General features: G+C 36.9%; 1 protein-coding gene across 1 annotated transcript in view; it reads left to right on the top strand.

The window, feature by feature from the left end:
- LOC121377371 (dual specificity tyrosine-phosphorylation-regulated kinase mbk-2-like) overlaps positions 1 to 25206 on the top strand; it is a 55714-nt gene that overhangs the window by 10479 nt on the left and 20029 nt on the right. Inside the window, exons 2-6 of the mRNA XM_041505346.1 lie at positions 1394 to 1525; positions 2784 to 3021; positions 6249 to 6412; positions 18684 to 18820; positions 25061 to 25201. Coding sequence (XP_041361280.1) covers positions 1394 to 1525; positions 2784 to 3021; positions 6249 to 6412; positions 18684 to 18820; positions 25061 to 25201 — 812 coding nt within the window. The remainder of the gene's footprint in view (positions 1 to 1393; positions 1526 to 2783; positions 3022 to 6248; positions 6413 to 18683; positions 18821 to 25060; positions 25202 to 25206) is intronic.

Raw genomic sequence — 25206 nt, 5'->3', positions numbered from 1 at the left:
AAGATCCCTTGCTGTAATAAAAAACATGTAGCATATTTCCTCTTTAAGACTATATGTCGAACATACCAAATGTTTGACATCCAATAGCCGATGCTAAATAAATCAATGTGCTCTAGTGGTGTCCCTCATTTTGTATGTCCATCCATCCATCCGTCTGTCTGTCCATCCATCCATCCATCCTTCCATCCATCCATCCTTCCATTTATCCATCCATCTGTCTGTCCATCCCACAGATAATTTTCCAGACTTTTCTTTTGTAATGCCACTAGATACTGAGCTGAAATTTTGTGTATAGCTTTGTCATGTACTGCTACAGACCAAGTTTGATTTTCACGGCCCTTAAATTTAGAAGATTCGAATATCTGTTGGGCCTGGTATGGGACACCTGACATTGTTTCTGCAGTACTCTCAGAATGCTTGTATCTGTATGGGGCACCTGACATTGTTTCTGCAGTACTCTCAGAATGCTTGTTGTATCTGTATGGGACACCTGACATTGTTTCTGCAGTGCTCTCATAATGCTTGTATCTGTATGGGACACCTGACATTGTTTCTGCAGTACTCTCAGAATGCTTGCTGTATCTGTATGGGACACCTGACATTGTTTCTGCAGTACTCTCAGAATGTTTGCTGTATCTGTATGGGACACCTGACATTGTTTCTGCAGTACTCTCAGAATGCTTGTTGTATCTGTATGGGACACCTGACATTGTTTCTGCAGTACTCTCAGAATGCTTGTTGTATCTGTATGGGACACCTGATATTGTTTCTGCAGTACTCTCAGAATGCTTGCTGTATCTGTATGGGATACCTGACATTGTTTCTGCAGTACTCTCAGAATGCTTGTTGTATCTGTATGGGACACCTGACATTGTTTCTGCAGTACTCTCAGAATGCTTGTTGTATCTGTATGGGACACCTGACATTGTTTCTGCAATACTCTCAGAATGCTTGTATCTGTATGGGACATCTGACATTGTTTCTGCAGTACTCTTAGAATGCTTGTATCTGTATGGGACACCTGACATTGTTTCTGCAGTACTCTCAGAATGCTTGCTGTATCTGTATCGGACACCTGACATTGTTTCTGCAGTACTCTCAGAATGCTTGTATCTGTATGGGACACCTGACATTGTTTCTGCAGTACTCTCTGAATGCTTGTTGTATCTGTATGGGACACCTGACATTGTTTCTGCAGTACTCTCTGAATGCTTGTTGTATCTGTATGGGACATCTGACATTGTTTCTGCAGTACTCTCAGAATGCTTGTTGTATCTGTATGGGACACCTGACATTGTTTCTGCAGTACTCTCAGAATGCTTGTTGTATCTGTATGGGACACCTGACATTGTTTCTGCAGTACTCTCAGAATGCTTGTTGTTTCTGTTTGCAGAGTCCACAGCACAGTAGCATCCACCGCTCTCACCGTCTGACAAACGAAGGACGATATGCAACACAGATCCCCATCAACAGCAGCAAGCAAGGCCAACCAGTCCGTGCGAAAAACGTCCAGTACAATTCAGAGGTATGTTGGCATGTTTTGTCCAGTACAATTCAGAGGTATGTTGGGATTTGTTTGTTTTGTCCAGTACAATTCAGAGGTATGTTGGCATGTTTTGTCCAGTACAATTCAGAGGTATGTTGGCATGTTTTGTCCAGTACAATTCAGAGGTATGTTGGCATGTTTAGTCCAGTACAATTCAGAGGTATGTTGGCATGTTTTGTCCAGTACAATTCAGAGGTATTTTGGCATGTTTTGTTTTGTCCAGTACAATTCAGAGGTATGTTGGCATTTTTTGTTTTTTGTCCAGTACAATTCAGAGGTATATTGGCATTTTTGTTTTTTTTTGTCTTCACCCCAAAATGTCCAGTACAATTTAGAGGTATGTTGGCATTTTTTTGTTTTGTATTTGCCCAAAAACGTCCAGTACAATTCAGAGGTATGTTGGATATTATTTTTGTTTTGTCTTTGCCCAAAATGTTCAGTACAATTCAGAGGTATGTTGGTCATTTTTTTGTTTTGTTTTTGCCCCAAAACGTCCAATACAATTCAGAGGTATGTTGGATATTATTTTTGTTTTGTCTTTGCCCAAAATGTTCAGTACAGTTCAGAGGTATGTTGGTAATTTTTTTGTTTTGTTTTTTCCCCAAAACATCCAGTATAATTCAGAGGTATGTTGATATTTTTTGTGCATGCCAAAAACATCCAGTTCAATTCAGAGGTATGTTAAAAAAAAATTGTCTGTGCCAAATACATCAAGTACAATTCAGAGGTATGATGACATTTTGTTTTTGTCTGCCAAAAACTTCCAGTACAATTCAGAGATATATTGGTACTTTTTGTCTGTGCCAAAAACATCTGGGGAAGCATGACCCAACACCCTTAAAAGTGTTGCCTAAATGCCACTCTAGACCTCCCCTCTGCACTATTTCCACTGGCATAGGAAGTGGGGGGGGGGGATAAGAGTGGCATGTGCCCCCCACTTTTCAGATATTTTGCTTTATATTTGCTTTATAATAGTATAAAAATGTATAAATATAAAAGTGTGCCCCCCACCCCCCACCCCCCACCCCCCAATTTGTGGCACCTTCCTACGGCAATGATTTCCATTTCTGTGCCTGGTCCAGTTACAATTCAGAAGTACATGTATGTTGGCACTTTTTGTTAAAACGTTTGACACCCGATAGCCATTAAACAAAACAAACTTCAACACAATGATTTTAAAGGACTGTGCATCTTTAAATCTACATTCCTTTCCTTTTTTCTTTTTTTGTTCTTCCAGAATAAACTTGTGGCCACTGTCCCCCCAACCATCACGACGTTGCCCCACCTGCATAACCCGGACCGGCAGGGTCACGCCCACTCGAAACTCCAGTATGAGTCGGGGACGGAACAGAACAACAACTCTCTACCGCAGCTCAAACAGACAGATGGAATCACCCAGCAGCTCGCCACGTACCCGGGCACAGAGAGGTGCAAGCGAGACCAGTATGGTAATAAGCTGCCCATGACCCCCAGTGGTGAGTAGATATGATTAATATGGTAACACGATGTGAGTAAATATGATTAATATGACAATAAGCAGGGAGTAAATATGATTATATGGTTATAAACAGGGAGTAAATATGATTAATATTGTAATAGGCAGGGAGTAAATATGATTAGTATGGTAATAGGCAGGGAGTAAATATGATTAGTATGGTAATAGGCAGGGAGTAAATATGATTAATATGGTAATAGGCAGGGAGTAAATATGATTAGTATGGTAATAAGCTGTGAGGAAATGTGATTAGTATGGTAATAGGCAGGGAGTAAATATGATTAGTATGGTAATAGGCAGGGAGTAAATATGATTAGTATGGTAATAGGCAGGGAGTAAATATGATTAATATGGTAATAAGCTGTGAGGAAATATGATTAGTATGGTAATAGACACGGAGTAAATATGATTAGTATGGTAATAGGCAGGGAGTAAATATGATTAGTATGGTAATAGGCAGGGAGTAAATATGATTAATATGGTAATAAGCTGTGAGGAAATATGATTAGTATGGTAATAGACACAGAGTAAATCTGATTAGTATGGTAATAGGCAGGGAGTAAATATGATTAGTATGGTAATAGGCAGGGAGTAAATATGATTAATATGGTAATAGGCAGGGAGTAAATATTATTAGTATGATTAGTATGGTAATAAGCTGTGAGGAAATGTGATTAGTATGGTAATAGGCAGGGAGTAAATATGATTAATATGACAATAAGCAGGGAGTAAATATGATTATATAGTTATAAACAGGGAGTAAATATGATTAATATTGTAATAGGCAGAGAGTAAATATGATTAGTATGGTAATAGGCAGGGAGTAAATATGATTAGTATGGTAATAGGCAAGGAGTAAATATGATTAATATGGTAATAGGCAGGGAGTAAATATGATTAGTATGGTAATAAGCTGTGAAGAAATGTGATTAGTATGGTAATAGGCAGGGAGTAAATATGATTAGTATGTTAATAAATGACCCATGATACCATGATTGATATAAAAAAAAGTAAAGTTTGTTTTATTTAACGACGCCGCTAGAGCACATTGATTTTTTATCTTATCATCGGCTATTGGACGTCAAACATATGGTCATTCTGACACTGTTTTCAGAGGAAACCCGCTGTCGCCACATAGGCTACTCTTTTATGACAGGCAGCAAGGGATCTTTTATTTGCGCTTCCCACAGGCAGGATAGCACAAACCATGGCCTTTGTTGAACCAGTTATGGATCACTGGTCGGTGCAAGTGGTTTACACCTACCCATTGAGCCTTGCGGAGCACTCACTCAGGGTTTGGAGTCGGTATCTGGATTAAAAATCACATGCCTCGACTGGGATCCGAACCCAGTACCTACCAGCCTGTAGACCGATGGCCTGCCACGAATGATTGATATAAATGATAATATGTGGCATGTAAATATAACCAGTATGATAATAAATGGAAAGTAAATATCACCATTATGATAATATGTGGTGAGTAAATATCACCAGTATGATAATAAGCAGCAAGTAAATATGACCAGTATGATAATAAGCAACAAGTAAATATGACCAGTATTATAATAAGCAACAAGTAAATATGACCAGTATGATAATAAACAGCAAGTAAATATGACCAGTATGATAATAAGTGACAAGTAAATATGACCAGTATGATAATAACCAACAAGTAAATATGACCAGTGTGATAGTAAGCAGCAAGTAAATATGACCAGTGTGATAGTAAGCAGCAAGTAAATATGACCAGTATTATAATAAGCAACAAGTAAATATGACCAGTGTGTTAATAAACAGCAAGTAAATATGACCAGTATGATAATAAGCAACAAGTAAATATGACCAGTATGATAATAAATGGCAAATAAATATGACCAGTATGATATGTGGTGAGTACATATGACCAGTATGATAATAGGCAATAAATAAATATGACCAGTATGATAATAAACGGAAAATAAATATGACCAGTATATGTGGTGAGTTCATATGACCAGTATGATAATAGGCAATAAATAAATATGACCAGTATGATAATAAATGGCAAATAAATTACTAAATATAGCATTAGTTCTCTGCTACGGAGAAGAAGAAGATTGTGTTGTTTATCCACACCACTGGAGCACATTGATTAATTAATCATCGGCTATTAGATGTACACGTATAATACCTCTGTATGTTCTTTTAACCTATAACTTAACTGTAATATCTAAGTCATAACCTCCCTGCCATATGCATAAAATTTATGATAAATATTAATAATAAATAATTAATCAATGTTTTTCATGATTTTTTTTTTTCAGAGGCACTAAAATTATACATAAATAATTTATAGATGTTTTTAATGATTACTTTTAATCAGAGGCATTAAAACTACATGTATACACAAATAATAGTAATTTTTCCTGTTTACTGTTTTTCCAAAGGAACTAAAACTATACATAAATAATATTAGTTTTTCATGAGTACTGGGGGGGTTTTCAGAGGTACCAAAACTATAATTAAATAATTAATAGACATTTTTAATGATTACTTTTAATCAGAAGCATTAAAATCATAGATATATAATAGTAGTTTTTCAATATTACTGATTTTCAAAGGCACTAAAACTATACATAAATAATAATAAAATAACAGTTTTTCCTGATTACTGTTGTTTTATTCCAGAGGTACCAAAACTATAATTAAATAATTAATAGACATTTTTAATGATGACTTTTAATCAGAGGCATTAAAATTATAGATAACTAATAGTAGTTTTTCATGATTACTCTTTGTATCAGAGACACTAAAACTATACATAAATAATAGATATACATGTATATAATTCATAGATATTTTAATGGTTACATTTATTCATATGCATTAAAAATATACATAAAGCACAGTAGTTTTTTATGATTACTGGGGGGGTTTTCAGAGGTACCAAAACTATAATTAAATAATTTATAACCATGTTTAATTATATTACAATAAAGTATTCTTATGACGAATCAGAAGAGACCATGCTAATTAATTCGTTATACCAGTAGTTCATTGTACACATTTGCATAAGTTAGTTATTAATGTATAGGGAGATAAAACGTGACTTTACGATCAGTTCGTTCTATGCATGTTCGTTGTAAGTGTACTTTACTGTAATTTTAACCAGAGGCATTAAAATTATACATAAAAATAAATGATTTTTCATGACTTACATTTTTTCAGAGGCACTAAAATTGTATCGCAGTAAGATGACTCAGTTTGAGCAGGCGGAGATTTTGGATTATCCTGAGATCTGGTTCCTCGGTTTGGAAGGAAAGAAGATTGAAGCTGTGGCAGGCTCACCTCAGAACAATGGCTTTGACGACGAGAGTGGATCCTACATCAAGGTAAGTTCTTTTATATGTCAAAATTAACAAATGTCTAACATCCAATAGCCAATGCTCAATAAATCAATGTGCTCTAGTGGTGTCGTTAAACAAAACAAACTTTAACTCTAAGACTATGTAAAAATTACCAAATGTCTGACATCCAATAGCCGATGATTAATAAATCAATGTGCTCTAGTGGTGTCATTAAACAATACAAACTTTAATTTTTTTTCTGCACTGCCAAAAAGAAGACTACCACTCCCATTGGGCTATTTCTCGTTCCAGCCAGTGCACCACAACTGTTGTACCAAAGGCCGTGGTATGTGCTATCATGTCCGTGGGATGGTGCATATAAAAGATCCCTTGCTGCTAATCGAAAAGAGTAGCCCATGAAGTTTGAGGATGGATTTTGTTGTTGTTCATACCCCAATGAATGGAACTTTAATTATACATGTATAAACAAATGAAATGTATACATGTATCGGCATTCAGACAATGTTCTGCAGTTAAGAGTAAGATAGACTGTCCACAAGGCATTTGTAAAGTTTACCGTTGGTTATAACCTGGAATTTGACTGGCCTTGGTGGCGTCATGGTTAGGCCATCAATCTACAAGCTGGTAGGTACTGGGTTCAGATCCCAGTCAAGGCATGGGATTTTTAATCCAGATACCGACTCCAAACCCTGAGTGAGTGCTCCGCAAGGCTCAATTGGTAGGTGTAAACCACTTGCACCGACCAGTGATCCATAACTGGTTCAACAAAGGCCATCGTTTGTGCTATCCTGCCTGTGGGAAGTACAAATAAAAGATCCCTTGCTGCCTGTCATAAAAGAGTAGCCTATGTGGCGACAGCAGGTTTACTCTAAAAAACAGTGTCAGAATGACCATATGTTTGACGTCCAATAGCCGATGATAAAATAAAAAATCAATGTGCTCTAGTGGTGTCGTTAAATAAAACAAACTTTACTTTATAACCTGAAAATGGGGCTCTATCGGATGATCGGTTACACTGGTTATTAGCATAAATTTTACACGCACTGGGGCTATGCAATTAAGCAGATTTGACTATATAATTCTAACCAATAGTACAACTGAATGTTTATCTATTGGTGCAAACCAATTAAAAGTAATGATTGATGGTGAAATTCCTACCATTCCTACAGTGAGGTGATAATATCAATGTATTTATTGCCTGTCTTCACGCCAGCACATTCAACAATATCACAGTACTGATATTAGACCCAAAACAGTTGTGTTGTAGAACCATTAAGAGCTGGGAAACAATCCTGGAGGTAGGGGTCAGAGGTGTGGGGTGGTGGTGGACATCATTAGTGATCTGTCACAGCTATGTAGGTTCATTGTAATGTGTTCTCAGGCTTGGTAACTTGGAACATTTTTATGTTTTAAAAAAATTTATGTTCCATGAAACACAAAATGGCTATGAGTAATAAACAGAATATGCAACTCAGTTCACTTGTGAAACATAAAGAGTGTTCATAACTTTTAAAAGATATCACACACAAGTCATAATAATATAAATTTATCACATACAGGTCATATAACTACTAGTGTATAAAAGTTGTTACACATAGGTCATACTTATATAAAGGTTATCTCACATAGGTCATACCTATATAAAGGTTATCTCACATAGGTGATAACTATATGAAGGTTATCACACACAGGTCATAACTATATGAATGTTATCACACACAGGTCATAACAATATGAAGGTTATCACACACAAGACATAACTATATGAAGGTTATCACACTCAGGTCATAACTATATGAAGGTTATCTCACATAGGTCATAACTATATGAAGGTTATCACACACAGGTCATAACTACAATGTATATGAATGTTATCACACACAGGTCATAACAATATGAAGGTTATCACACACAAGACATAACTATATGAAGTTTATCTCACATAGGTCATAACTATATGAAGTTTATCTCACATAGCTCATAACTATATGAAGGTTATCACACACATATCATAACAATATGAAGGTTATCACAACCAGGTCATAACAATATGAAGGTTATCACACACAGGTCATAACATTATGAAGGTTATCACACTCGGGTCATAACTATATAAATGTTATCACACACAGGTCATAACAATATGAAGGTTATCACATACAAGTCATAACTATATGAAGGTTATCACACAGGCCATAACAATATGAAGGTTATGACACACAGGTCATAACAATATGATGGTTATCACACACAGATCATAACTATATAAAGGTTATCACACACAGGTCATACCTATATAAAGGTTATCACACACACGTCATGATGATATGAAGGTTATCACACACAGGTCATAACTATATGAAGGTTATCACACACAGGTCATAACTATATAATGGTTATCACACACAGGTCATAATTATATGAAGGTTATTACACACAGTTCATAACAATATGGAGGTTATCACACAGGTCATAACTATATTAAGGTTAGTACACACATGTTATAGCTATATCAAAGTTTGTTGAACATTAATACATACAAGTCATGGTGATTTGAAGGTTATCCATACAGTGGTTATAACTATATGAAGGTTATCATACAGCTCACATTGATTATAAGGTGTGGTATTACATACATACACCTACAGGTTATAACTACATGAAGTTTAAGTATAACATACAGAGTACAACTGTATTAATATTACCACTCACAGGTTATGAATATATAAATATTATGACACACAGAGTATGACTGTATTAATATTATCACTCACAGGTTATGAATATATAAATGTTATCACACACAGAGCAGGGCTTCTAGCTTATGGTAGCCCCACTTCCATGGTTAGTGATATTCAATGTTGGGCTAGTAAATAACTAATATTGCCATGCCCGATGGCTAGTAAAAAAGAAATAGTCAAATGTTGCAGTTAAGTCTATTTTGTAAATATGAAATGCCTGCCCCCACCCCGACCCCCCAGTGTTAGTGTTTTTCAGCTGTGTCTCCCTCTTATCTAATTTTATTAACTTAAAGTAAAGTAGGGCTAGTGAATTTTTAATTGTGGCTAGTAATTTTTTTTAATAACTGATCCCATGGATAGTGGATTAAATGTTTTTTTTCTAGAAGCCCTGCTCTCAGAGCATGGCTGTATTAAAATTATCACACTCAGGTCATATCTATATAAAGTTTATCACACTCAGGTCATGGATATATCAAGATTATCACACACATGTCATAACTATATGAAATTTATCACACACACAGGTCATGATAAAACTAAGTTTATCACACACAGGTTGTTCAGTACATTTTTATGTCATACGCACATGCCATGATTGAAAAATATATATATATATTAAGAGATTTATAAGATAACTGGAATGGTGTTTGCTGAAACTTAATAACCTGGTTCAAAGTTATTTGTAGTGCATATCATAATGGATCCAAGACCAACATTCACCACAACTTAATAACTTGGCGTAATGCATTTATGGTACATGTTATAAATCAGTCATGTTTCATGGAGTACTAGTAATAATATCCAGATAGAAAACATTTGATCTTGTGTGCCAAATCAAACACTGTAATTGCGTGTGGGGGGGGAGACACAATAATAGCCAATTAAGGTATTGTATTTCAAGCTCAACATTTACAACGGATTAGCGAACAAATATAGTAACGCACTGTAGCACAATTGACGTAATTATATCTTGATTGTTATGGTTCTAGCTTAAGCTGTTGGTTTATTCTGATATCTTAATGAGCCGTAACAGTGACGTCTTAACAAACCGAAGGGTTCATTGTTGTAATATAAACTGTTTATTGTGTCAGTTTTCTTCATACTTCATGGGGCGAGACTTAACCCAGTGGTAAAGTGCTTGCTTGATGCGCGGTCAGTTTGAGATCGATCCCCGTCGGTGGGCCCATTGGGCTATTTCTCTCTCACTCCAGCCAGTGCACCACGACTGGTACATCTTAGGCCATGGTATATGCTATCCTGTCTATGGGATGGTGCATATAAAAGATCCCTTGCTACTAATCAAAAAGAGTAGCCCATAAGGTGGCGACAGTGGGTTTCCTCCTTCAATATCTGTGTGGTCCGTAACGATATGTCCGACGCCATATAACCGTAAATAAAATGTGTTGAGTGCGTCGTTAAATAAAACACTTCCTTCCTTCATACTTCAACCATTAAGGCTGGGGTGGATGCAAGTTTTTTTCTGGGGAGGGGGTGCAACATAAAAAAAAGGGCATATGTAGTATTCAGGGAAGGGTGCAACATGTAGAGATGACATTTAGAGGATTTGGGGGGTACAACATTCCCCCTGGTCCTGGACACATCCACCGGGGGGGGGGGGGGGGACGTAGCCCAGTGGTAAAGCACACGGTTGATGTGCGGTCGGTCTAGGATCGATCCCCATTGGTGGGCCCATTGGGCTATTCTCATACTAGCCAGTGCACCATGACTGGTATATCAAAAACTGTGGTATGTGCTATCCTGTCTATGAGATGGTGCATATAAATGATCTCTTGCTACTAATGGAAAAATGTAGCGAGTTTCCTCTCTACGACTGTGTCAAAATGACTGTATGTTTGACATCCAATAGCCGATGATTAATACATTACTGTACTCTAGTGGTGTTGTTAAACAAAACACCCAAAACAAAACATCCACCAGGCAATCTTGGAGGATATAGCTAAGACAGTCATGCTTGAATTTTCAGTGGATGTAAGCACAAGTCAAATGGTTGATTGATTAATTGATTGATTGAAGGGTGCAACATTTAATAATGGCATCGAGGGTATTCAGAGAGGATGCACCATTTAAAAATGGCATCGAGGGTATTCATAGAGGGTGCAACATTTAAAAATGGCATCGAGGGTATTCATAGAGGGTGCAACATTTAAAAATGGCATCTAGGGTATTCAGAATGGGCGTGCCATTTCACAAGGGCATCTATAGTATTGAGGAAGGGCTGTAACATTTACAACAGGGCATCTATAATATTCAGGGAGGGGCTGCAACATTTCATAAGGGCATATTGCACCTATATTATCTCAAGGAGTACAAAAGGGCACCTGTGGTACTCAGGGAAGGATTCCATCATTTAAACAAGAGCATACATTTGTATTATTCAGGGAGGGGGTGCAAAAAATTGTAAAAAGGGCATCTATAATATTCAGGGGAGGAGCTCCAACAGTTAAAAAGAGCACCGATAGTTTTCAGGGAGGTTTGCAAATTGAAAAAAGGTATCTATACTATAGTATTTAAGGATGAGGTGCAACATTTTAAAAGGGCAGCTATATTATTCAGGGAGGGGGTGTAACATATAAAAACAGTACCTATGGGATATAGTGAGGGGCTTCAACAGTTAAAAAGAGCACCGATAGTTTTCAGGGAGGTTTGCAAATTGAAAAAAGGTATCTATACTATAGTATTTAAGGATGAGGTGCAACATTTTAAAAGGGCAGCTATATTATTCAGGGAGGGGGTGTAACATATAAAAACAGTACCTATGGGATATAGTGAGGGGCTTCAACAGTTAAAATGAGCACCGATAGTTTTCAGGGAGGTTTGCAAATTGAAAAAAGGTATCTATACTATAGTATTTAAGGATGAGGTGCAACATTTTAAAAGGGCAGCTATATTATTCAGGGAGGGGATGTAACATATAAAAACAGTACCTATGGGATATAGTGAGGGGCTTCAACAGTTTAAATGAGCACCGATAGTTTTCAGGGAGGTTTGCAAATTGAAAAAAGGTATCTATACTATAGTATTTAAGGATGAGGTGCAACATTTTAAAAGGGCAACTATATTATTCAGGGAGGGGGTGTAACATATAAAAACAGTACCTATGGGATATAGTGAGGGGCTTCAACAGTTAAAATGAGCACCGATAGTTTTCAGGGAGGTTTGCAAATTGAAAAAAGGTATCTATACTATAGTATTTAAGGATGAGGTGCAACATTTTAAAAGGGCAGCTATATTATTCAGGGAGGGGGTGTAACCTATAAAAACAGTACCTATGGGATATAGTGAGGGGCTTCAACAGTTAAAATGAGCACCGATAGTTTTCAGGGAGGTTTGCAAATTGAAAAAAGGTATCTATACTATAGTATTTAAGGATGAGGTGCAACATTTTAAAAGGGCAGCTATATTATTCAGGGAGGGGGTGTAACATATAAAAACAGTACCTATGGGATATAGTGAGGGGCTTCAACAGTTAAAATGAGCACCGATAGTTTTCAGGGAGGTTTGCAAATTGAAAAAAGGTATCTATACTATAGTATTTAAGGATGAGGTGCAACATTTTAAAAGGGCAGCTATATTATTCAGGGAGGGGGGTGTAACATATAAAAACAGTACCTATGGGATATAGTGAGGGGCTCCAACAGTTAAAAAGAGCACCGATAGTTTTCAGGGAGGTTTGCAAATTGAAAAAAGGTATCTATACTATAGTATTTAAGGATGAGGTGCAACATTTTAAAAGGGCAGCTATATTATTCAGGGAGGGGGTGTAACATATAAAAACAGTACCTATGGGATATAGTGAGGGGCTTCAACAGTTAAAAAGAGCACCGATAGTTTTCAGGGAGGTTTGCAAATTGAAAAAAGGTATCTATACTATAGTATTTAAGGATGAGGTGCAACATTTTAAAAGGGCAGCTATATTATTCAGGGAGGGGGTGTAACATATAAAAACAGTACCTATGGGATATAGTGAGGGGCTTCAACAGTTAAAATGAGCACCGATAGTTTTCAGGGAGGTTTGCAAATTGAAAAAAGGTATCTATACTATAGTATTTAAGGATGAGGTGCAACATTTTAAAAGGGCAGCTATATTATTCAGGGAGGGGATGTAACATATAAAAACAGTACCTATGGGATATAGTGAGGGGCTTCAACAGTTAAAATGAGCACCGATAGTTTTCAGGGAGGTTTGCAAATTGAAAAAAGGTATCTATACTATAGTATTTAAGGATGAGGTGCAACATTTTAAAAGGGCAGCTATATTATTCAGGGAGGGGGTGTAACATATAAAAACAGTACCTATGGGATATAGTGAGGGGCTTCAACAGTTAAAATGAGCACCGATAGTTTTCAGGGAGGTTTGCAAATTGAAAAAAGGTATCTATACTATAGTATTTAAGGATGAGGTGCAACATTTTAAAAGGGCAGCTATATTATTCAGGGAGGGGGTGTAACATATAAAAACAGTACCTATGGGATATAGTGAGGGGCTTCAACAGTTAAAATGAGCACCGATAGTTTTCAGGGAGGTTTGCAAATTGAAAAAAGGTATCTATACTATAGTATTTAAGGATGAGGTGCAACATTTTAAAAGGGCAGCTATATTATTCAGGGAGGGGGTGTAACATATAAAAACAGTACCTATGGGATATAGTGAGGGGCTTCAACAGTTAAAATGAGCACCGATAGTTTTCAGGGAGGTTTGCAAATTGAAAAAAGGTATCTATACTATAGTATTTAAGGATGAGGTGCAACATTTTAAAAGGGCAGCTATATTATTCAGGGAGGGGGTGTAACATATAAAAACAGTACCTATGGGATATAGTGAGGGGCTTCAACAGTTAAAGTGAGCACCGATAGTTTTCAGGGAGGTTTGCAAATTGAAAAAAGGTATCTATACTATAGTATTTAAGGATGAGGTGCAACATTTTAAAAGGGCAGCTATATTATTCAGGGAGGGGGTGTAACATATAAAAACAGTACCTATGGGATATAGTGAGGGGCTTCAACAGTTAAAATGAGCACCGATAGTTTTCAGGGAGGTTTGCAAATTGAAAAAAGGTATCTATACTATAGTATTTAAGGATGAGGTGCAACATTTTAAAAGGGCAGCTATATTATTCAGGGAGGGGGTGTAACATATAAAAACAGTACCTATGGGATATAGTGAGGGGCTTCAACAGTTAAAATGAGCACCGATAGTTTTCAGGGAGGTTTGCAAATTGAAAAAAGGTATCTATACTATAGTATTTAAGGATGAGGTGCAACATTTTAAAAGGGCAGCTATATTATTCAGGGAGGGGGTGTAACATATAAAAACAGTACCTATGGGATATAGTGAGGGGCTTCAACAGTTAAAATGAGCACTGCTAGTCAGGGCTTATAGAAGTGTTTAAAAATCCAGCAGCTAAGGGATCAGTAATTTTAAAAAATTAACTAGCCATGATAAATACAATTTTACTAATACTAATAATCTGACATTTCACCTAAAGAAGAACATAGAACTTAAAAACCCTTACATTTGGGTTAGGATATTCATATTTACAATATAGATTTAAACGAATCATTTGGCAACTTTTTTCTTTTTTCACTAGCCATCTGGCAATGTGATTGGAGTTATTGACTAGCCCTACATTAAATATCACTAGCCACGGGAGTGGGGCTACCATAATCTAGAAGCCCTGTACTAGTATTTAAAGGGCCTATCCTGAGTTCACGAGTTAAATTTGTAGCCATTTTAAAAGAGTTTTGTCTGAACGAAATTTGAAATAATTTAGCCAAAAGTCATTCCAAATATATTATCCATATATAAATATTTATATTTGAAACATGTCACGGTAAGACAGTGTTTAAAACCCCTAGTAAAAAAAAGGATGTGTGTTTATTTTGTTAGGGGTGGTGGAAGGGGGGGGGGACAAGTTGAAGTCTTGCCAGGGCTAAGAACTCAGGTTAGTCCCTTTAAATTCATTCATTACTTTGTAGTTATTTCCATGATTAGGTCCAGTTATGGTTCAAGAACGCTGTCCTGGGCACACACCTCAGCTATCTGGACTGTCTTAGTGGTTAGTGGTTAGTGAGAGAGAAGAGAGTGCAGTGGCCTTACACCTACCCATTGAGTCATTAAACTTCGCTGCTCTGGGAGGGAGTTGGTACCGGGATGCGAACCCAGTACCTACAAGTCTTATGTCTTATGTCTGATGGCTTAATCATGGCTCCACCAAGGCCGGTGTCACACCACAAAGACCGGTGTCCCTTTAAGAATACAAAAGCATGCTTTATACATTTGGCAGCCAACAAACCGACAAGATATTACACTTCGACTCTTGAGTAAATGAGAAAACTAGCTGTTTAGATAGAGTACGGTATTGTCAACAAATGCTACAGTATATTGTTTTCTGATTCTGTGCCAAATGCAGGTGGTATTAGCAAGTCAGGAAAACAAGATTAATTTGTTTGGACTTGGTGGTGCAGAAAGTGGTTATGCATTAGCCATGAATAGAATTAAAAATATATGAAGAGGTCTCTTTCGAAAACACCGTACGGCCATTTGTTTCGGTTGAGTGATTTTCGCTATAATTAAAGTAACTGTATCGTATGTTATGCATTGGAATATTACATTTCATTTCAACTTATTTTCGTGCTTATATCCAATTAAGGTTCAAGCACACTGTCCTGGGCACACACCTCAGCTATCTGGGCTGTCTGTCCAGGACAGTGAGTTAGTTGTTAGGTGGTTAGAGGGTGTGATGGCCGTATACACTTACCCACTGAGCCCTTACGAACTCGCTCTTTGTTAGAGCCAGTACCGAGCTGCGAACCCTGTACCTACCAGCCTGTAGTCTGATGGCTTAACTACTGCACCACTGAGGCTGGTACATTGGAATAAAACACACTTTCAGTGTCCCGCTAAATTGGTTTATCCTGCAATTACTTATATACATTGGCAAAATATAATGCCTTATATTTTATTAAAATAATGTTGGTCAGTGATTCAACCATCCCAACCCACACCCTACCCCCACCCTCACCCTCACCCCCACCCTCACCCCCAAAAAGGTCATGTGACATAAGCCTGGCACAACTTGTTTACCAGTACTTCAAACTAAATTTTAAATTACCTATTTTTAATATAGTTAGCTTCATATCAGTACATACAAATAAAGGTTTTTATGTCATGGCAAAGATCGCAAAACTATCACATTTATTTCTTTTATATTGTATATGTAATTTTGTTTGGTTTTTTAAATTAGAAGTACGGATATTTTATTATTTAGAATATTCATTTACATACACGTAAAGTGGTTCTGGTCATCCAGGTTTTGGCAATACGCCAAAATGCATTTTTCATAATTCTAAAAACACACATTCGTCTGGGAATTAATGGTTTACGAGACAAGCTCTAGTTATTTTTAGATAGTATTTCCCAATTTAAACATCACAGACTTTAGCTTCTCTCTCTTATTCCAGCCAGTGCACCATGACTGGTATATCAAAGGCTGTGGTATGTACTACCCTGTCTGTGGGATTGTGCATATAAAAGATCCCTTGCTGTTAATCGAAAAGAGTAGCCCATGAAGTGCTGACAGTGGCTTTCCTCTCTCAATATCTGTATGGTCCTTAACCATATGTCTGACGCCATATAACCGTCAGTAAAATGTGTTGAGTGCATCGTTAAATAAAACATTTCTTTCTTTCTTTCTCTCTCTTATAATTTTATCCAAAATCGTTACAGGTTTGTAGATTAACTAAATTTAGTGTCCATTTTCATGGGCTGAAACTAAGAGTCTATGATTTTAATATTGTATTTTGTTTTGCTACTAACAATAAGGTACAACATGACCATCTTGCATTCCGATACGATATCCTAAAAATCTTGGGTCTTGGGTCGTTTGGGCAGGTCGTCATGTCATTCGATCACATGACTCACACAACTGTCGCCATTAAAATTATCCGAAACAAAAAGAGGTAAACTGCATGCAGTTTGTTTGCTTGCAGTTAAAAAACAAAAAAATAATAATAATAAAAAAAAAAATAATAAGCATGACTTGCTGACTGGTGCTGTAGATCTGTGAAGTTTATATTAATACCAGCGAGTCCAAAACACATTGCTAACAACCTGATACACGATCGAACTAGGATCGATTCCTGTCGGTGGACCCATTGAGCTATTTCTCGTTCCAGCCAGTACTCCACAACTGGTGTAACAAAGGACGTGGTATGTACTATCCTGTCTATGGGATGGTGCATATGAAAGATCCCTTGCTGCTAATTGATAAGAGTAGCCCATGAAGTGGCGACAGCGGGTTTCTTCTCTCAATATCTGGGAGCAGGAGTTAGCTCTGTCGGTTGAGTGCTCGCTTGAGGTGCTTGCATCGCAGGATCGAAACCACCTCGGTGGATCCATTCAGCTGATTGAGTTTTTTCTCGTTCCAACCAGTGCACCATAACTGGACAAAGGCCATGGTATGTGCTTTCCTGTCTGTGGGAAAGTGCATATAAAAGATCACTTGCTGCATTAGGAAAATGTAGCGGGTTTCCTCTGATGACTGAGAGTCAAAATTACCAAATGTCTGACATCCAATAGCAGATGATGAATTAATCAATGTGCTCTAGTGGTGTCATTAAACAAAACAAACTCTCAGTATCTGTGTGGTCCTTAACAATATGTCTGATGCCATATAACTGTAAAACAAAATGTGTTGAGTGTGTCGTTAAATAAAACATTTCCTGTGTCATTGTAATGTTTTTTTCATGATTTGTGTCTGGACAAAATGTTGGGAAAATCTAACAGTATAATTAAAGGTAGGCAAGTAATTTATCATAGTTGTTAACAATGTGGTTCGGATTTTAGATGTAGAATTTATAATGTGACCAGTAGCCTCCCTTTACTCATTCCTCAACCCCCAGCAATTACCATACAGTACTGTGGACTTAAACTTAACTTAAATTGATTTTAAAGACCGGTAGACTTTTTGGTCTAGTGTTATAATGCTAGTCTCAGACTGTCAACTGTCACGACGAAGTTGGCCAACTCGTCAGTTGTATTGTAATTTCCCCATCGCCCCCGACGTACGACGGGTGCGCTCAGATTAACAACTGATGGGTTATATGACAAGAATCAAGTTGTAATACTAAGAGCACTCAGTCTAGCAACTGAAAATACGTAGAAGTCGTCACAGCAGAAAGTTTGGCCAACTTTGTGCTGACAATTGGTAGGCTGAGCCTAGCATTAACTGCCTTGTTTTTAGGGTGTTTTTTTTGTGTGGGTTTTTTTTTAGACTACCTTGCTTGTTTTCAGATTTTAAAAAACAACTTTATACTACCTTTCTTGTTAGTTTTTTTTGTTGTCTGTTGTTGTATTTAAACTACCTTGCTTGTTTTTAGATTTTTTTGGTTTGTTTTTAGACTATACCTTGCTTGTTTTTAGATTTAAAAATATTTTTAATACTCCCTGTTTGTTGATGCTGCAGTTTCTAGCTAAAAGTCCTTGCTCGTTTTTAGATTTTGTTTTTTTAGACTACCATGCTTGTTTCCCCCAGGTTCTGCATGACCAGTTTGTGTACCGCTATGAGATGCTCGAGGTTCTAGGTAAAGGCTCGTTTGGTCAGGTGGTTAAGGTATACGACCACAAGACGGATCAGATGGTCGCCATCAAAATGATTAGGAATAAAAAAAGGTATAAAAGTGTTTTGTGCTAATGTTTATACATACATACACACATACGCACTCACACACACACACACACTCACACACACACACACACACACACACACACACACACACACACACTCACACACACACACACTCACACACACACACACACACACACACACACACACACACACACACACACACACACACACACACACACACACACACTCACACACATATATATATTAAAGTTTTTTTTGTTTTCTGAACGCTGGACAGCTTTCAGTGTCAAATAGACATTGAAATGTTTTTATTCGATGACTATGAATGCAAACGTCAATTATGGAGTGTCACACAAGTACGTTTGCTTAAATGTCAAATAAACCTAGTGCCGTGACTTCAATTAATTTACATCTAATTTGCAAAGTTATCAAATTCTTAAAGTATGTGATCTTAAAAATATCACATACTTTGATTGCACTGAAAATGTAAGATATTATATGATATATATATATATATATATATATATGTTATTACCTGAGTGTGTTTAATTAGTGTCAGTATCATACATGTATATTCGAAAGAAAAGTTATATTTTACCATTTTGGATAACCTTACATAAAACTGAATTAGTGCATAACATGTTTTGTTTCCAGAGCGAAGGACAATTTTCAATGTAAAGTTACCATAGAAATGTTTTTGTTTGATGACTGTTAATGCATCCATCAGGTTTGAATATGTGATATATGTCGTTATTTACTGGTATATATATACTTACATATGCCATTTATCATTATTTACTGGTGTATATATACTTACATATGACATTTATCATTATTTACTAGTATATATATACACATGGACATCATTATTTATTTTAAGTAGGGGAATGTTCTCATTATTTTTCATTCTTGAAAAATAATGACAACACAGCCAGTTTCCATTGTTTTTCAGAAAGATTTAGTTGGTCATTAACAAGTAATTAACGAAGCTGTATTGGTCACATGAAAATGTCTTTTACCTTTAAAAACACAATGAATATTCTGAAGAAATAATTGATTTTTGCTATTTAATGTCTGTAGTAACCATGACAACTTGGCAATAAATTGAAGCCAGTCTATTTTTTCTTAATGGTATAACAGAAATAGTCTCAAGCTATTCCATTAACTCAGTCTTTTGAAACTTTTGTCATTTTCTGATGGAAAAGAAAGAAAGAAATGTTTTATTTAATGACGCACTCAACACATTTTATTTACGGTTATATGGCATCAGACATATGGTTAAGGACCACACAGATTCTAAGAGGAAACCCGCTGTCGCCATTACATGGGCTACTCTTCCGATTAGCAGCAAGGGATCTTTTATTTGCGCTTCCCACAGGCAGGATAGCACAAACCTTGGCCTTTGTTGAACCAGTTATGGATCACTGGTCGGTGCAAGTGGTTTACACCTACCCATTGAGCCTTGAGGAGCACTCACTCAAGGTTTGGAGTCGGTATCTGGATTAAAAATCCCATGCCTCGACTGGGATCCAAACCCAGTACCTACCAGTTTGTAGACTGATGGCCTGCCACGATGTCACCGAGACCAGTCCTGATGGAAAAGGTTTTGAAACACTGTGGGCCGAATTTATGAAGCCTGTTTTTCTTAAACACGGTGTTTAAGCATTGTAAATGTATTTAGTTACATGTGTCTAAGACATTTTAAAATTTGGCCCATTATTTGAGTAATTTTGCTCATTCCTATTTGCTGTGATATACTTAAACTAATTTCCTTATCTATTCAAAACAACACCGGCCTCGGTGTGGTGTCGTGGTTAGGCCATCGGTCTACAGGCTGGTAGGTACTGGGTTCGGATCCCAGTCGAGGCATGGTATTTTTAATCCAGATACCGACTCCAAACCCTGAGTGAGTGCTCCGCAAGGCTCAATGGGTAGGTGTAAACCACTTGCACTGATCAGTGATCCATAACTGGTTCAACAAAGGCCATGGTTTGTGCTATCCTGCCTGTGGGAAGTGCAAATAAAAGATCCCTTGCTGCCTGTTGTAAAAAAAAAAGTAGCCTATGTGTCGACAGTAGGTCTCCTCTAAAAAACAGTGTCAGAATGACCATATGTTTGACGTCCAATAGCCGATAATAAGATAAAAATCAATGTGTTCTAGTTTTGTCGTTAAATAAAACAAACTTTACTTTACTATTCAAAACAACATTATTTGTTCATTGTATGTATTAAACTGATTACAAAAGAAAGAAATCAAATTGGCCCATTTCTCATTCCAGTCACTGTACCATGACTGGTATATCAAAGGTTGTGGTATGTGCTATCCTGACTGTGGGATGGTGCATATAAATGATGCATTGCTACTAACAGAAAAATGTAGCGGGTTTCCTCTCTAAGACTATTTATCTAAAATACAAAATGTTTGACATACAATAGCTGATCATTAATAAATCAATGTGCTCTAGTGGTGGCGTTAATTGAAAGAAATTTATATTTTTTTCAAACTATTGGAGGGTATTAGATCAGTTTATCAAAGCATTTTGACTTAGTGTTAATACATGTCATAGGCGGCACAACCAAGACTGAACTTAATACACTCAGTCTTTCGAAACATTTGAGGTAGTTAAACTATTTTGGTAAATAAAAAAAATATGATATTGGAATGATGAACGGATGGATGTGGATGGATGGATGTGTATGGATGGATGGATGGATTATGGATGACTGGATGAATGAATTATGGATGGATGGTTGGATGGATGGATGGATGGATGAATGAGTGGAAGGATGGATGGAAGGATGGATGGAAGGATGGATGGATGGATGGATGGATGGATAGGTTAGATGAGATGAGTTGATGGTTAGATGTATGGATGGATGGATGGTAGAAGCCAGACAATTTTCTCAATGATATAACAGAAATATTTTCCAGTATTCCCATTAACTCAGTCTTGTAAAAAAATTTCATCACCTGACTGAAAGAATGAGTGACATAATCTACTAATTTAAATCTTTCCTGTTTGTTGAGATATATTTGGAGAAAAAAAAATATATAATAAAAAAAAATCATATAGCTTATAGAAATATATTGTAAATCATATTATTCCAATACCCAAGTCTCAAACCATTAGATGATATTAACTCAGTCTATCAAAACTTTTTGAAGTCGTGTAAATACATGTCAGTCTTCAAAACAAAGAAAGTAGTGGGACATAGCCTAGTGGTAAAGCGCTTGCCTGATTCTCGGTCGGTCTAGGATCGATCCCTGTTGGTGGACCCACTGGGCTGTTTCTTGTTCTAGCCAGTGCACCACGACTGGTATATTAAAGACAGTGGTATGTGTTATCCTGCCTGTGGCGAAAATGCATATAAAAGATCACTTGCTACTAATGGAAAATGTAGCTGGTTTCCTCTCTAAGAATACGTGTTAAAATTGCCAAATGTTTGACATCCAATGTGCTATAGCGGTGTCATTAAACAAAAGAAACTCTTTTTTTTCTTTCTTTTTTTTCAAAACATATATACACTCAGTCTTTCAAACGTTTTTGATTTATTTAAACTAGTTTGGTAGATCAGTCATTGAATACATGTTTAATGATCTTAAATGGAGAGTTGGATATATTGATGGTTTTGGGGGTTGATGGAAGGATGAATGGATGGATGGACAAATGGATGGATGATTCATGAATGATGAATGGATGGATGGATGAATGAATGAATGAATGGATGGTTGATGGATGAATGATGAATGGATGGATGGATGAATGAATGAATGAATGGATGGTTGATGGATGGATGGATGGGTGGGTGGATGGATGGATGGTTGATGGACGGACAGATGGTTGATGGGTGGATGGATGGATGGTTGGTGGATGGATGGATGGTTGATGGGTGGATGGATGGTTGATGGATGGATGAATGGATTATGAATGGATGGGATGGGATGGGATGGATGGTGGATAGATGGTGGATGGATGGTGGATAGATGGTGGATGAATGATGGATGGATGGTGAATGAATGATGGTGAATGAATGATGGATGGATGGTTGATGGATGAATGGATGAATAGGATGGATGGATGGACAGATGGGTCGATGGAAGAATGGATGGATGGATGAATGGGTGGGTGGATGGATGGAAGGATGGATGGATGGATGGATGGATGGATGGATGGATGGATGAACACTGAAGCACAAATCACATTTCAATTATTTGGTGTCATACAAAGGTATATAATGTAGATAACTGAACAAAATATCTTGCCTCAAAGATTGAGAGACGGACTTTTTTAATGTCACTCCTTCCTGTTTGTTGTGATATATATAATTTCCTAGTGTTATTTGTCACAACAGTATCTGTTGTAATATATGTTTAAACTGATTACAACAGAAAGAAAGAACAAAAAAACAAAATATAGGGGATAGAAATATGTTGTAATTCATATTATTCCAATAACCCAGTCTCAAACCAGTAGATGTTATTAACTCAGTCTATCAAAACAATTTGAAGTCATGTAAATGCATGTCAGTCTTCAAAACAAAGGCAGTAATGTAATATACTCAGTCTTTCAAAACTTTTGAGGTAGTTAAACTAGTTTGGTAGATCAGTCCTTAAATACATTTTTAATGATCTTGAATGGATGGATGGATGGATGGACAGATGGATGGATGGGATGCATGGATGGATGGGTGGATTAGAAGGATGGATGAATGATGATGGATAGATGGATGGATTATGGATAGATGGGATGCATGGATGAAATAATGAATGAATAGATGGATGGATGCATGAATGATGGATGGATGGATGGATTATTGATAAGATAGATGGATGGATGGATGGGATGCATGAATGATGGATCGATGGATTATGGATAAGATAGATGGATGGATGGATGGATGGATGGATGGATGGATGGATGCATCAAGAGTGATAATAAAATACAACCAGCCTCGGTGGATGTCGTGGTTAAGCCATCCAACATAAGGCTGGTGCCACAGGGCTTCTAGAATTTTATAAAAATCCACTAGCCATGGGATCAGTGATTTTAAAAATGTACTAGCCATGATTAAAAATCCACTAGTCCCATTTTAAATAAATACAATTTAATTAATAGTAATAATGAGATATGTCACCTAAAGAGGGAGATAGAGCTTTAAAATTCTTAGATTGGGGGTGGAAAGAGGGGACAAAACATTTATATTTACAAAACATGTAAATGCAGCATTTGACAAGGGGTTTTCCCCTACTAGCCATCGGGCTAGATATAGTAGTTATTTACAAGCCCAACACTAAATATCACTAGCCATGGGAGTGGGGCTACCATAATCTAGAAGCCCTGCTGGTAGGTACAGGGTTCGCAGCCTGGTGGCAGCTCCCATCCAGAGCGAGTTTTAACTACTCAGTGGGTAGGTGTAAGGTCATTACATCTTCTTCTCTCTCACTAACCACTAACAATTAACATCTAACCCACTGTCCTGGACAAACAGCCCAGATAGTTGAGGTGTGTGCCCAGGCAAACATTCTTGAACTTTAATTGGATGTAAGCACGAAAATAAGTTAAAATAAACAAATGAAATGAAATAAAATCCAGTGTAAATTATTGAGAAAAAAAATACAGTAAATAAAAACCAGCCTTGCTAAAAAAAAAAAAAAATTAAAACTAATTCCAGTCAAATTTAATTAATAAAATACTAGTGTTTATATTTTATATGTTAATAGATTAATGGTGCAGAATATTTTATATATGGAGAGAAAACTTTTATTGTAAAAGTGAGAATCTGTGTGAATTTCTAAAATTTAGTTTTGTTTCTTTACCTTTAGGGAGCCGGATGTAGTTCAGTGGTACAGCGCTCGCCTGATGTGCAATCGATCTAGGATCGATTCCCGTCAGTGGGCCTACTGGGCTATTTCTCGTTCTATCCAGTGCTCCACAACTGGTGTAACAAAGGCTGTGGTATGTACTATCCTGTCTGTGGGATGGTGCATATAAAAGATCCCTTGCTGCTAATCGAAAAATGTAGCCCATGAAGTGGCGACAGCGTGTTTCCTCCCTTAATATCTGTGTTGTCCTTAGCCATATGTCTGATGCTATATTTAACCGTAAATAAAATGTGTTCCGTGCGTTGTTAAACAAACCATTTCCTTCCTTCCTTCCTTCCTTCCTTCCTTCCTTCCTTCATTCATTCCTAAAGCGAGATAAATACTTTTAATTTGAAAAGTTAATTTTGTTAAATAAAACACTTCCATCCTTTACCTTTAGATTTCACCACCAAGCCTTAGTTGAGGTGAAGATTCTCGATGCGTTGAGGCGTAAAGACAAAGATAATCAATATAACATCATCCACATGCTGGAATACTTCTACTTCAGAAACCATCTATGTATCACTTTTGAACTCATGGGGTAAG

Source organism: Gigantopelta aegis, chromosome 7 (assembly GCF_016097555.1).
Source record: "Gigantopelta aegis isolate Gae_Host chromosome 7, Gae_host_genome, whole genome shotgun sequence".
Lineage (NCBI taxonomy): Eukaryota > Metazoa > Mollusca > Gastropoda > Neomphalida > Peltospiridae > Gigantopelta > Gigantopelta aegis.
Note: the sequence above shows the minus strand (reverse complement) of the source record. Positions and strands in the feature narration are given on the sequence as shown.